General features: G+C 33.2%; 2 protein-coding genes across 2 annotated transcripts in view; one reads left to right on the top strand and one right to left on the bottom strand.

The window, feature by feature from the left end:
* The window catches only part of LOC140058841 (serine/threonine-protein kinase SMG1-like), a 42811-nt gene extending 37099 nt beyond the window's left edge, over positions 1-5712 (bottom strand). Inside the window, exons 1-13 of the mRNA XM_072104602.1 lie at positions 5211-5712; positions 4738-4871; positions 4330-4388; positions 3787-3867; positions 3386-3467; positions 3127-3223; positions 2577-2653; positions 2255-2327; positions 1948-2045; positions 1517-1599; positions 741-825; positions 489-561; positions 31-191 (exon numbers count right to left, since the gene is read on the bottom strand). Of these exons, the coding sequence (XP_071960703.1) occupies positions 31-191; positions 489-561; positions 741-825; positions 1517-1599; positions 1948-2045; positions 2255-2327; positions 2577-2653; positions 3127-3223; positions 3386-3467; positions 3787-3867; positions 4330-4388; positions 4738-4871; positions 5211-5640 (1533 nt within the window). The 5' untranslated portion in view covers positions 5641-5712. The remainder of the gene's footprint in view (positions 1-30; positions 192-488; positions 562-740; positions 826-1516; positions 1600-1947; positions 2046-2254; positions 2328-2576; positions 2654-3126; positions 3224-3385; positions 3468-3786; positions 3868-4329; positions 4389-4737; positions 4872-5210) is intronic.
* Positions 5713-6345: 633 nt separating this feature from the next.
* LOC140047097 (RAD50-interacting protein 1-like) lies at positions 6346-13598 on the top strand. Its single transcript, XM_072091916.1, has 12 exons — positions 6346-6513; positions 7059-7286; positions 7470-7613; positions 8433-8589; positions 9135-9248; positions 9538-9763; positions 9911-10048; positions 10317-10516; positions 10793-11055; positions 11525-11705; positions 12203-12321; positions 12959-13598. The coding sequence occupies exons 1-12, from the start codon at positions 6473-6475 to the stop codon at positions 13167-13169; spliced, it is 2022 nt and encodes a 673-aa protein (XP_071948017.1). The 5' UTR covers positions 6346-6472; the 3' UTR covers positions 13170-13598.
* Positions 13599-15239: the final 1641 nt, after the last annotated feature.

The raw sequence follows: 15239 nt of genomic DNA on the forward strand, positions 1-15239 counted from the left end.
TGAATCAATGATGATAGTATATGTTCTTACTATCTGAATGATGTCAAGAAGAATATTAAGTGGTTTCCCAAAAGTAAGATGGTTCTCAAGTAGAAGCTTTAGTTGTACAGTGGCATGCTTGAGTAGGTCCGTAGCGGCTATTGACAGATTAGTCTGCACACACTCACACAACAGTAACAGACATTGGTTGGCTGCAAAGAAAATAATAATTCAAGTAATGATAAGAAAAATATTCTAAATGTTTGTAACTATGTTACTATTCTCAATGTACTTAGTATAAGGTACGTCAGAGAAGGCCAAAACATCTAACCAAGACAAATATTGATACTTGTACACCACCAGAGTTAAACCCAGATCCTGGCAGGCACCATGCTATTGTGTCACTACACCCATATGTGGGGGAAAATAAATTAGCCTTTGAAAGGAAGTGGGAAGGATCATCATCTCATTATTTATGATGATTTACTTATATTTAAATGAATGCTTACCATGAAATGTAACAACTCGGTCATATCGACTCTGCTGTGTTATGTTCACACAGACTATCAGACTTCTAAATATCTACAAAATAAAATAACAATATACATATGTTTCCACTATCTAACATTTTACTTAACTCCTACTCAATTAAAAAATCAAATGCTTTTGCTTTTTTGACTTGATTCGGTTCATTGACTGATTGGCTATTGTGTTCCATATCTGGCTGTATATATCCATGATCTATCCAAGTGTTTACTTACCTCAACGATGTAACCTTCAGTGATAGGTGGTCCTTGTGCCGGTGTAAAGTTTGTGCCTAAAGCTTGCATTACAGTTGAAAACACCCTTCAACAAACACAATGAATATTATAATATTTTTTATTTTATTTTATTTATTTTTTTTTATTTATTCGACTTCTCACTAACTCAGTTAGTGAAGGATCTGGACCAACAGGTGGTAAACACCTCTAAAACGGTCCAGTCCCAATTTGCACAGTGGCTGTGTGTGACAGTGGCTGTGTTTGTGTGGACTAGTACACCGGGGTAACCCCCTACTCGTCTCGAAAGATGTACTAGGTTCTTTAAAGTGCGCATGAGCTATGTGTACACTGGACCTACGGTTTATAGTCCTTATCCGAGAAGACTCGTTCTACCACCAGAACCATGGAGCGAGTGAGCCTCGAACCCTACCAAAGTTATGGCTACGTAATTACGGTTCCACTGTCTTAACCGCTCGGCCACTCACTCACTCAATAGTACCTTACTTTGGGAAATCATTGAGATATATTGAATTAGAATACTTTTTTTTTCTCTTTCCTAGCAGCAATAGATTGACTTGAATAGATACATTTCACAGGAATTTCCCTGAGACTAATATATTGAATTAAGATACATTTCATAGGAATCACCCTGAGAGTAATAGTTTGAGTTTTGATACATTTCATAGGAATTTCCTAGACAGAAATATATTAAATTAAGATACATTTTATAGGGATTTCATTGACCTCCACATGACATAACAATAATCAAATGTTACCTCATCAGTTCCAGTATTTTAGTCTTGCATACTTCTGGTGGTGGGATGTCAGTGTTACTTGCTGAATCTTCAACCACAAAATCCTAGCAAAAATAACCTCAATAAGAAAATTATACTTTACATTGTACTTAACTACTGTAGCTTGCCTTCCAAGTCTAAAGCTTTGCCTACACTATCAAACTTTATGTGTCAAAAAAATGTGATCTGCCCATATATGGACATGATGATGTCATATCACTACCATATGTAAGCATAGTTCTACCATATTTGGGCACATCAAACTTTAGATCCAAATTCCTTCTCCAAAACAGTTTGCCTTATCATTGTTGACATACAATGATAAAAATTGTTTTTAATTTAGTTGATAACAATTAAGAATAGGTATTTAGTTACTATTGGAGGTTTAAACTTAAAAACTATGTTAAACTTACCTCCGCATAGCCTTCTATATCCTCGAGAAACTGGCCCAGTAGAGTAGTTGAGAAAGCCAAATCAGCCACCCAGAATTCATGTAAAATTACAAGAATATCTGTAAAGATTGGGTTAAAAAAATAACCTTTGACATGTACTTGTAAACTAGGCAATACACATCTAAAAAGTACTGGATATTTTAATGTTTATTTGAATGCAATTTATTTTTATTATTATCATTACTGTAAATAATAACTGTATATATTTTATACTTAATTTTTTATTTTTACAAAAAAAATTATGATTGATTGAATAAAGTTCACAAACCTGAGCAGGCGTCAATTACAGAATTCTTTTGTGTTGAATCAATGTGCCAGCCCACTACAATATCAACCGTTTCCTGGAAATAAAACCAATATAAGTAAACCAATATAAATATAATAGTGGTCACATGGCCTTCAAGCATCAATACACTGTATCATATTACATTTTCCTAATAATACTTTTTTTGTAAGAGACCATGTCAAAGTTATTCTACTTTAGAATGTTTTGTTTAAATTATATAACCTAATTATGAACTTCTAACTTGAAACTAATATTGAAGTAGAAATAATTTAAAATAACTTTGAGATGAAAATAAAAAACTTACCCTAAAATATGGAGCAAAAACATCAGGATACCCACTTGCTATAACACCAATTGCATCCAATGAAGGCACCAACAAATCTGAATTAAAAACAATAGTTTTACTGATATACACCTACGTTCTTCTTTAGAGCTGTAATATCTCTATGTTTAGAGGGAAGCATAGAGAAGGAGGAAAATTGAAAGAAAAGTATTGGTTCTTAATGGTCTATGCAGTTAAATATACTTCTTTTAGAATTCTAGCCTAAAGAAAGAGATGGTACCGGAATAAAAGTAATCTCATTATGGAGAAATTTGATCTACTATAGGAGAACTTTGAAAGAAAAGTATTGGTTCTTAATGGTCTTTGCAGTTAAATATACTTCTTTTAGAATTCTAGCCTAAAGAAAGAGATGGTACAAGAATAAAAGTAATCTCATTATGGAGAAATTTGATCTACTATAGGAGAACTTTGAAAGAAAGTATTGATTCCAAATGGTCTATGTAGTAGAAATATACTACTTTTGATCATTTCAATCCACACTGTTTATATACAACTGTGACAAAAGGTATACCTGCGGAAAATATATTTTCCAAGACTTTCTGTAAGTTCTTCATCAACATCGACGTCAACAGCTTGAAATCTTGCTTGCTACAATCCTCTTTCAAAGCCTATAAAATGCATAAAATATATATTCACATTCAAATTGCAATTGATGATGATATCATCCACAAAAATGTCGTTCCTATCATCATCCACACAATCAACATCACTACCAATAAGTCGAACATGTTCATGTATGTAACATTGGGACACTAAAACAAAATGTTTACCTTTGATACAATAGTCATTAGGTGTATTTTGGTTTCATCCGACGGTGTAAGTTGTAGTTTTGAAAATATCAACTGGAAAAACCTTTTTAAATTAAAAAAAACCATACCAATTGAAAACAAAATTTATTTTAATATTTTTTTTTAGAGCAAAGAAATGTGATTGTATTCATGTCAGCTAGAACCACTAAATACTTATGGAATTTATGCTTATTATTACTTATATAGTAGAAGGTTGTACCATGAGAGAGTCAAAATCCACATTCTGTGTAGTTACTTTAATTTATATCATAATGTGCTATTGATAATTAGGACAGAAGACACTATCTTGAACCAGATATCATTTTAAGAATAAATATTACACTACAGTTAGTAATTAAAGATGATAACAAAGAACAGATTACCTGGTTGCATTCTGTCCCAATATATGTGCTGTGATCACAAGGCAATCAACAAGTAGACACTTGGCTTCATTTAAACTTTTACTGTAATTAAAAGGCACATTATAATAATAATAGTGCTTCTATAAGATAAACGTATTCACCTATATACTCAATATTGTAATAATAATTATATTTATTTGTCATGTTAAATTAATAGAATTTACCATGAATAAGTAATAAGAATGTGCCTAAACAACTGCTTTTACTCCATCCATAATTGAATATTTAAAGACATAATTGAAAGCAATGAAGCATAGCTTGAGATAAAGGCCTGTGGCCATATTCACCATTCACACATAGGCTAAAGGAAACATTTTAAAAATGTAAGGAAATACTTAAATATTTATTAAGTTAAGTGAAATAAGGGAAATATCTTAAGTGTGATTGGTGAATATGGCCACAGCTTTATGGACCAAGAGCCTGAACCTAATGGAATTGGAAATCTCAAAGTTTTGTGACCAAACATTATAAAGATATCCTTTAAAACTGAAATAATATACTAACCTTTCACAAATTACATTGTATAATACATTCAGCAAATTCTCTCCATTCTTAGCAACTTCCTGAAAGGAAACATAAATTAGTATAAACAATATTAAATAATTGAATTAATATATTAAATTTATAGTTGATATTTTATTTCCTTTTTAAATTACACAGACAAGAAAAGTAAAGTAGTACATGTTTTCAAAATCAACAAAAAATCTATAAAAAAAACTTGTTATATTATATTTTTTTTATATAATTTAATCTATGTTTATATGAATGAATTCTGTATATGAACTGATTATGAATTTGAAGTAATCATTTTATGCTTTTCACTATTTAATCTATTTTAATTAATTTAAATTATGTAAATGTGAATTAAATTAAACACAGATGAGATCATTCAATTTTTGTTTTATTCTATACCTTAGTGTAATGTAGACTCTTTAGGTAGTCTTTCAATGAGCGTACAGAATCAAGTCTTCTCTCTTTGCTTGTTTCAGTATTCGTTACTCTTCGCACCAAAATGGACAACTTGGAATTGTCACTGAAGATTGTATCTGTAAAAAAATTAATTTGTTTATAAAAATTACTGAAGGAAATGTGACTAATAAAGATTTAAATTATTTAAAATACTACTTAAACTTAATGGTAATAAAGTTCTACTAATACTATAAATCTTGGAGTTTTTGGGGGGAAGTGGACAGTTTCGTTCCGCTTCGTTTATTTTCCACTCATTTAAATGCATTTAAACAAACATACGTGTACAGATAATAAAATTTAAATAATTATTAATATTAAAATAAAAATACTGTTGGCTTACTTCCAGAAGATAATACAGCATGGAGTAACACTATTTAATAAATACAGTGCACATTGATTGTATAAATAGTTCTTACCATTTGCCTTTTTCATACCGGTGTCCTTCGATTCAACATGTTCAGTAGCGGCTTTCACCGGTCCAATTCGCACAGTTGCCAGACAGGAATCATCACCGTTCGAGCGGGATGATTTACTTTTTTTGTTTGCCTCATCACCTTTTGCATTTTGTACTTCATTATCCTTAGAAATCGGTTTATACTGACGACTATCACTACCCTTTTTATCTTGACTTTCACTTAACAGTGGGGCCCTTCGTCGTGGGGAATTCCCATCCTTGCTGATGTGGCGAGCACTACTGCTGCCTGATGGAACCGTTAGCCCAGGCGAGCTCGGGTTTCCTGGGCTGCTGGGTGTACCTTCCTTACGCTTACTGCTTAAAGTGGTCCGAGGCGGTTGTTTTTCCTTCTTCGCTTTATTGAAGCTGGAAAACCCTGGTTTCTGGCTCATTACACAAACTAACTTTACCTCTCTATTATATTTAAACAGTTAGCAAGAAACATTTTATTTTAGTCAGGAACATCGTCTGATCCATTCCCGTCAGCCGCCATTAATAAATATAAATGTTGCCCTCAATTGTTGAGGGCGGTATATCAAAATAAGGAAAATGGCTGAACCCGACGTGTCCAGTTTCGTAAATTCCTGTTTTGGTTCCGATATCAAATCGTTAGAGAAAGCCCATGAACTTCTTCGTTTAGCTAAAGAAGAAAATTTATCTTTAGAAGTGCATGTAATGCATTACCTTTGTTACTAATGTGATTTGTTTACACAGTACTTTACCTCAGCTAAGCCTCTGTTATATTGGTTTACAAACTATTTCATATGGTATTCACGGCAATATAAGTTGTTTAGCGAGCTGTGAATAGAGATAAAGGAAGTGATCCTATGGGCCTAGAGAAAACTTTTGAAACGTTACTAAAAATAAAATACAAACAAAAAGTATTAGGGTGTGGGTATATTACTACAATATATATATTTTAAAATTGCATGCATTTTTTATAATAAAGATAGAGACCCACCTGCTGGCCTTGTTGTGTGTGGTTCGTTCTTGATAAATTTTACTTTTATAATTATTTTCTAGGTTTCATCTGCAAATCAAGAAACACCTTCTAAGATTCAGAAGGCTTTAGGTGATGCAAGTAAAGCCAGTCAACGAGTGACAGAACTAAAAAAACAACATGCAAAAATAAAAAAAGACGTACAATCTCATTTAGAACAATGCTCACCACTACGAGAAGACTTGGGGAGTTCATTGAAAAAAGTCAATGAACTTGATAAATGCATGCAGTACATGAAATGGCTGGCACTTATTCAGCAACTCAGGTAGCTAACTAATCAGCCTTAGTTGAAAATTGTCAGACAGAGGTTGGAAAGAGGGTTCTATATTTCTCAATCCTAACAAATAAGGAATGGTCTACCTGAATGCATCATTTCTGCTCCGTCTTAATGTTTTTAAAAACTGCAATACTGGAAATATAAAATAAAGAGTCTAAAAGGCTAATATCTATGCATATATACATGTATAATCTAACATACAACTCAGTTAATTAAGATACTTTCTAACAATAAAATCATTTCTAATTGGTTAATGTGGTACACCTACTGCTTTTATAACCAGAGATGTACACACACACAGATGAGAAGTTACGTTGAGTAGAAAACCATGTAGCTTGTCCCATGTAGAATATGTATCTATCCTGAGCAGAAACTGCCTGTTAGCTCTGCGTTGTGTATAAATGGTCATAAGGAATAACATGGATTCTATATTTTTATTACCGTTACCACTCGTCTGTGTAAATTGACCTATATTGCTGTACAAAAGTATGCATTTCTTGTAGTTAAATGCTTTTTTTGTTAATTACTTTCAGTTCTGACATTCAAGGATCCTTGTTGGTGAATTCAACTCCATATCAGTTCCATAGTGTTAAAGTTCAACAATCAATATCAGCAGGTGCCATGCCAAGTGCTATCAAGCATTTTGTAGCATTAGTTGAAATCAGCAAGTTGTTGCAAGATTCAAAATGCTGCAATTTAGTTGAGTTTGTTAATTCAACTATTTTGTTCTGGTACAACATTTTGAAAGAAAAACTTTCTGGGTAAGAAATGCAGTCAACACTCCGAAAAGTGCAGCACTTACAATTTTTAGACTCCACCTCTATTTAAAAAATCATGAATTTGCCACTTCATATCATTTTATTATTTGTACTTTGAACAACTTTGTACAACTGTAGTTTATTTTATTACATAATTTAATTGGAGGAAAAACACTTTTTTTTCAGTGAGTTCGAAGAAGTAGCAACTGCTGTTGGTTGGCCGTTTATTGCTAATAAAGTGGCATCACTTCCGCAACCCACAGCAACTAAAGAAGACTTCCAAAGCAGGCTGGATACACTCTTTACACTACTTCTAAAGCTACAATTACCGTATCCTTTCTGTGCATGGCATTGTAGTTTGGTACTTACCTTTCAATCCCAAGTACTTGCCTCACAACTTACAATAGTTATTGTCAGTCATGGCTGCAGTGGATTTACAGCTGCAAACACATAGAAATACTGCAACAGCTCTAACAGGTTGTGCCATAAAGGCCAATTTACACAGACGAGCGTTAACCATTATAAAAATATAGAATCTATGCTATTCTTTTCCATAGAATAGAATATTGCTTATGACCACACACAAAGCGCAGAACGCACAGGTGGTTTTTGGCTCAGGATAGATACAGATTTTCCGCTTACCGTTAATGCTCATCTGTGTAAATTGGCATTAAAGCATGGTTCCCACTAGGACGCACGCAAGAACGTAAACGCAAAGTATGCGTGTTAACCAATGACAAGTGACAGTTCTAATAATCCATCGCTTGTGATTGGTCTACTCACTTATGTTGCGTCTCTGGTGCGAACCAAGCAGTGGAGCTGTGGCTTGGTGGTTATGATGCTTGGCTACCAATCTAAGGGTCCTGGGTTCAAGTCCTGTCATATGTCAAGGTTTTTTTCTCATGACAATTTACAACTCCACTCCCAAAGACTTAATAATAAGTCTTTGTTTATGTAGAGCATCTTGTGTATATGTTTGTCTTGTGAAATTTTAAATAGTTTATCCATCCTGTAATTGGCGGGTTACTCGCTGTGGGATGAGTATGAAATAAAAAAAAAAATTAGAGAGTAAATGTACTGCAGCTAGAACTGCTTATAAAGAATAATTTTCCTTTTATACTTATTTTCCATAATGTATTGGTAATAAAGTGAAGACCTTGAGTTAGAGTCTAAGCCTCCAAGCAGCAGCAGCAGCCTAGCGGGACAGAAGCCTATCAGTCTGCCAATTGAATTACTTCTCAAGCCACTTATAAAACGATTTAAATTTCATTTTTCTGGCAAGAAACAAACAAATAATCTAGAAAGGGTTTGTTATTTGTATTTACTCATTTAAGAAAAGTGCTCGATTGTACTCTGCCTAATTTACTAAAGTCGCCGGTCACCACTTTAGTAATTGTTAACTCAACGGTAAACGGTAAAACTACTAAATGTGTAATGTAAGCTATGCAATTTATTCCAAGCAAATCATATAATGATTCTCAATAAATAGATAATATATACAGTATTTAATAGACAGTGCTATGAAAGGTGTAGCTTTTGGATTTTCTATGTTGTTTTCTGTTAAAGTCATTAACATTCTTAAAATCAATTAGCAAGGAAAGTGAAAGTAACCTGTCATTTTTAATAATAATTAAATTAAAAGTAAATAATAAAAGCAATTAAAAAGCTATGTGGTAGGTCTATTACAACACCAAACAAACTATGTTGAACATTACATGTGTTCAACTTTGCATACCAAGAATTAAATTTAATTATCTTTATCTCATTAGAGATCTTTTCACTTTCATAAATGCTGATTGTTTACCATTTCCTAACTTACTTTGATTGTAAATCATATTTTTTACATTTTAGCCTGAATTTTATTTTTCTCAAATTCTTGCTTGGCTTCGTGACCACGCTGATTTTCTTGATAATGAAATCCAACCAATATTAGATAGAGAAGAAATGTCACATGTATCTGCTAGGGTAAGTTTTATCATTAATAAGCTTTATACCATTATTATACTGTATGTCATAATTTTAAATTCCGTGCCTAAGGGCTTCTTTGCTCAGGCACCAGAGATCTGGAACCACTTCCTAATTCCATTACACTCAATCCCCTTTTCAATTAAAATCTCTCCTGCAATCTCACCTATTTCATGTTGCTCTGTTGTGAGACTCCGGTAAAGAGAGTTTTATAAATAATCGATATTATCATGATTTTGAATGTTGTTTAATAATGGTCACCTACCACCTAATGGAACTATATTTTCAGATGGAATTTTGTCGTGGACTGATTGAAGTATTGGTTTCCAAAGCTGAAAGTGATGTTCAAGAGTTGATCTTTGATGATCAGTTGTTATCTCATTTTATTGATGAGCTTCTAGCATTTGAAACCGAGCTTCATGTAACCCATAGTTACCCGCCATGGCAACCAAGCTGTATAAATGTTTTAACTCGGGCAGATTGTTTTCAGCGATGGCTGGCAATTGAAAGAAATTGTAAGTTAATGTCCGTTAAGAATTGTGGATCTAATAATGAAGTTAATTGTTTATGATTACAGTTTAAGAGATCTGTGTAGCTGTGGGTAAAGTGTTATTTAAATCAACCAAATGGGTTTTGAGTTTTTATGTTGTTTTTATTTACAGTTGCTGTTGAGAAGATTGATGCCTTACTGAGTGACCCTGATGCATGGCGTTGTCAATATAAAGACATCAATGATGGAGATGATCTTAAGGTGCCACAATGCGCTGAAAGCTTTGTCACATTACTTTCAGTTATAACAGGTATATTCAACCAAGAGCTCTACCTTGGTCTTTCTGTTTGACCCTACCTCCACAAAATTCACTCTTTCTCTTAGGGGTTAGGGTAAAATTAAAGCTCAAAGTTTTTTTAGTTTGATCTGGCCATCTCCCGGGCAAAAAGTGTCTTTGCTCTTGGCGTTATTTAGGGTCAAACTATAGACCAGAGTCTCAACTGTATTTCCTGTTTTGTATGTAAATACTAGCTTGTAAACATCATTTTTAAAAAAGTCTGAAATAAATTTATTTTTAGATCGTTACAAGACTGTTCCATTTCCAACCAATCAGCTTCAATTTCTTGTTCTTCAACTTGATCTTCTTGATGACTTTAGAGTTCGTCTGCTTCAGGTTGCTAAGCAAGAAGCGTACAACCCTCTCAGCAATGTGTATTGTGCAATCATTAACTCTGTCAATTACGTGATCAGAGTTCTTGAAGACTGGTCTGATCAGTTAGTAAGTATCTGTAACTAAGTTAAAAATATAACATTTTAAACAATTTTAAGCATTCTCATAATTCTCATTATTTATATATTTCTATCACATAGATATATCGGAGTATAGTCCTGGATGCGAAATTTTGAGACAATCAGGTGGTGGGACTATACACGTATATTGAAACATATAGACTTAGATATAGCATGTGTGAGTGCAAACATAACATTGTGGGTGGGATTATACTTGAGCATAGGATTATAGTATACAGCAGTAACAAGAAGAATTTTTTCCCAGTTTTTTCTACAGTTGCAATATCACCACGCAGAAGACGAGAACATGGCCGCATTTAACCAAGCTTTAGAAAGCAGTAGTGCCAACATCGATATTAACCTGCTCTCCAAAGGTCTTGACGGAGAAGAGTTGGACGCCATGCAGAGTGCAGTGTTTGACGATATCATAGAGCTATATAAACACATGCAACAGGATATGTGTAGGAAGATTAACACATGCATTTTTAATCAGCTACATTCAAAAGCTAAACTTTATTTGAAAGAAAAGTAATTAACATTTTTTTATACAGTGTGTAAATTAGACATTAGAAATACGTTGTAGTTCCTACCTCACTTATTTATTTTCAGTCACATTTGGGTTACTTATGTATTAAACTACCTGTACTGTACAAATCCATGAAATTAAATACAAAATTATGAATCTGCTCCTTAGAAGTATCATCACATACATAGGCTTATGGTCACTAGTACATGGTTTTGCACAGGATCCAGTGCAAAGGCTATAAGTTAATACAAAAGTATGAATTTGCTACTACTTGCATATATAAAATAAAGTTAGTTAGTTAATAAGCATATAAAAAACTTGTCACATTTGATAGAGACAATGTGAAAGGTTTTTAGGTATGTTTCTGGAGGCATAACAACCCCTACTATTTGTAAGGATTACTTGTTTATATGTTAGTAAAACCATAGAGTAAAATGTATGCATTTATAGAGTTTATTTACTTGTTTTCAGATGGTTTTCGTTACCTTCCGTCAAGGATTTAGCAGCTCAATCCGTGACGTTTTCAGCATGTGAAATGCTTCTTTTTGTCAAAGACAATCTGCACCTTCTTCAAGAGCAACTATGCCTGTCATTGTTTAAAATATGTTGGCGTCTAATGGCAGAAGGGATTAACAAATTCCTTTATGAAGAGGTATTTTTTGTGAAATTTCTGTTTTTTAAATAAAAAAATAATTCATGGATGCCATGAGTATAAAGCTGACAATTTTGTGGCCGTATTCATTAATAACTGTGACTTAGTGGTTATGATGCTTGGCTACCAATCCATAGTTCTGGGTTCAAGTCCTGTCAGTGTCAGGATTTTTTCTAATGACAAATTATAACTCCACTCCCAAAGACTTTGTTTATGATTTAAGACTACGGTTTTGATTTAAGAAGGATAGTAAGTCGCTTATGGTTATCCTTGGCAATTTTCTGAAATATATATACATTATTTGTCTTTGGTTTACAGTGCCCTGCCCTAATTGCTGGACGACTCAACGCGTTAGATATTTCCCATAAATATTAGTGTATAGTGTATTTCCCTTAGGCTAAGTACGAATGGTCAATAAAGTCCGTGAATTAATTGGCAGTGCCATTTTGGTCCTCAGACTTGCCTCACATCTGATCTCAATTTATATTCTTGTTTAGATGATTCTTTGTAACCAGTTCAATGAGGGTGGAGCTGCTCAGTTACAATTTGATATGGCAAGAAGTTTGTTTCCATTATTTGGTGCCTACACACAAAGACCTGAAAACTACTTCAAAGAGTAAGTTTGTCGCCAAAAATTAACGAGATAACCCCTGCAAAATGAAAGAGATAAAAGTGATTTGGTTCTGATAGAAACAACACGTATTTGGCTGTATTGTAGTTGAGCAAATATAGACAAGTGCTTACAGATGATAACAAACATTTAATAGGATGAGATAAGTTTTAAGATTGTTTGTGGTGTGATTTGACAAGATAACAGGCCATAACCTGACCAGGTTTTGCTTTAAAATGTTTGGATGATTTGACATAATATGGATTATTATAATATTTATTTGGCTTGTAACTAAAATTATTGAAAAGGGGGGTAAAAAGGTGTGTGAGAAACACAGCAGGTTACTGGTAACCAACAGTACTAGTAGGCGCTATGTAGAACCCCTCTTTCGAGAGACTTTAAGTAAGGGGACACTTTCCAATTAAATGAACAAAGGGCAATGTTTGTTTTACACTTTTTACACCAACCTTTATTCAGGGGAAATCTCAAGAGGACACTTTGTTGGGTCCCTAAAGTGTCTCCTAAGGGCCAATTTACACAGACGAGCGGTAACGGTAAGTGGAAGCCTGTAATTGATGAGTTTAACACAGACAAATGTATTTTAAATACTGTTATCTCATTAAAGAAATCTTTTACATTTTAGGATAAAGGAAGCATGTCTCTTACTGAATCTGAAAGCAGGAACTGCAATACTTTTGAGAGATTTATTATTTAAACATCTTCACGACAACCAGAACGAACAAGCAAGCCAGACATCGACTGAGACAGCTCTCCATGATGTTGGTGTGTATAGGTTGAAAAAAGAGGCCGCAGAGAGGATTCTGAATTTACGTACCGATTGGCCAAAGATTTAACTTGTGTGAGTGTATGCTTTGCTGTCCAATTGAGCAGGACAGGCTAGTATATGTACAATTATGCAGTATTAATTCTATTTGAGAAGTAAACTTTAGATTTTGTTATAAATAACATGTATTTTCTGACATACATAAGTATCGAGGATACAAGAAAAATGAGAACAGATTACTCTCTATTATAAAGTATATTTAACAAGTATTGAAAGTAATAATTAATTTAATAAAATTAACACTAAACAATGAAAATTTGAGAGAATTTTTTTGAGTGATCATTTAACATGAATCTTGTAATACTAGTGATTGCTAATTGTTGATATGCATTCTCAGATGTAAGTAATTAAAATCCAACAAAACACAGTACAATTATGGTACCTTGTCTCCATAGACATGTAATATTAATAATATAATAGTATATTATTATTGCACTGATGAAGGGCTAGTGTTGCCCGAAAGCTCTGCTAACTTTTCTGGCTGTTTTACTTATCGTTTTCATTTAGCTTTTCGGGGTTTTTATTTCAGTAATTTGCCTTTGGATTAATATAATAGTATAATATATTTATTTTATTTAAACAATATTTTGTAAAGGTGGTTCATCCAGCCGAATCTGATTTTTATGCACCCTCAGAATAATTCAGTTTATACATTTAATTAAATAATAACATTCACAGTAAATAAAATAGAAATCTTAAAAAGTGATTCCTCGCATTGCTCTGCTGTAATTCAAATAAACTGTACCATAATTGTTCTGTAGTAGTTTGATTGCTTTAAACAACTTGATCTCTAAAACTTACACAAATGTATTTTACTTTGTCTGTTATAAAGCGTTTTAGAAGAAGTTGATAAAATTTGCTTTAATTTCGGTTTCCAGATCCTCATTGGTTCTTCATGGTCATTTATATACTTGGCATTATCATCTTTAATATGCTTCACATTATGCGGTCCCACTTTGTTAAGTAATAATAATGGAGAATAAAATTGTAAATGCGTTTTAACGTAAGTAATATGATGGTTTGGATTGCCGTCTTCCATTATCTCTGTACAAGTAATATGGTGATAATCTTCATCAAAGTGTAACTTACATCTCGGCGTATTTAGCTTCTCTGTTTGTAGCCGTTTAAATAGTATTTCTTCAAGTCCTGTGCGTCGTGGCATCTTCTTTTGATCCTGTGATCGTTTTTCGACGTTTTTTATTTTTCCATCTCGTATTTCGGGTAAATGTAAATTCGTATCAATTTCACAGTTTTTAGGTTTTACTAATATTCCTTTCATAACCCGTTCATTGGTTTGACTGACTCTATTGCCGTGCGAACATTTTTTTACAGTTTCCTTAGAATCAAAGACGTGCTTTCTATCGGTACGTCCGTCGTTCTTGTTATTTGTCCGTTCTCTGAGTACATTGCGTTTACTTGTGTGTGTGTCTATAGCAACTAACTTTTTCTGTGATACTTGGAGACAAGGTAGCTGGATGGTTGCTGATGACATTACAGCAACGTTTCCTGTCTCCGTATCAATGATATAAGTGATATATCCAAGTTAGCTAACGTATGCACATTGCTTGACGATCCGTATAAATAGACCGCGTATCAATTACCTTCTCATTCGTGTGAATAGTAAATCTAGATTCTGCTTGTCAGATGATCATCTAAAAATGAGTCCCTTACGAACTTTTCTGAACGTCGGTTCAAATTTGATGATATTAAGTGTTTGTTTAGAAATTCTATTGCCTATCGAGTTATTATACTTGCACCTGAATAAATTAGTGTTAGGTCTGACAAGTATGGATACGTGTAATAATCATCAATTTCTTATCGCAAATTATCAGTATACTATTTACCAATCCGTAGTACGTGCTTGCCATAATGGTGTTACGTCAGTTAATGGTTGTAATTTATCCACGTGGTATATACAAAGTAATTAATTCGTTCAAGTTCAAAATATTTATACCCGAACTTAAAATCGATGATTCTGTTAAGTGCATTGTGAAGGTTATTTGATAATTGTTGGCTGTTATTACTTCTAATAGTTAGGCTACTATTTAAGGAGTAATTATATCTGTTGTCCTAAATGCCT

This window comes from Antedon mediterranea, chromosome 1 (assembly GCF_964355755.1).
Source record: "Antedon mediterranea chromosome 1, ecAntMedi1.1, whole genome shotgun sequence".
NCBI lineage: Eukaryota > Metazoa > Echinodermata > Crinoidea > Comatulida > Antedonidae > Antedon > Antedon mediterranea.

Coding starts and splice junctions, on each gene's coding strand:
- LOC140047097 (XM_072091916.1), top strand. CDS start 6,473: ATGCAGTACATGAAATGGCTGGCACTTATTCAGCAACTCAG. Junction 6,514..7,058: donor GCACTTATTCAGCAACTCAG/GTAGCTAACTAA, acceptor AATTACTTTCAG/TTCTGACATTCAAGGATCCT. Junction 10,049..10,316: donor ATTACTTTCAGTTATAACAG/GTATATTCAACC, acceptor ATTTATTTTTAG/ATCGTTACAAGACTGTTCCA.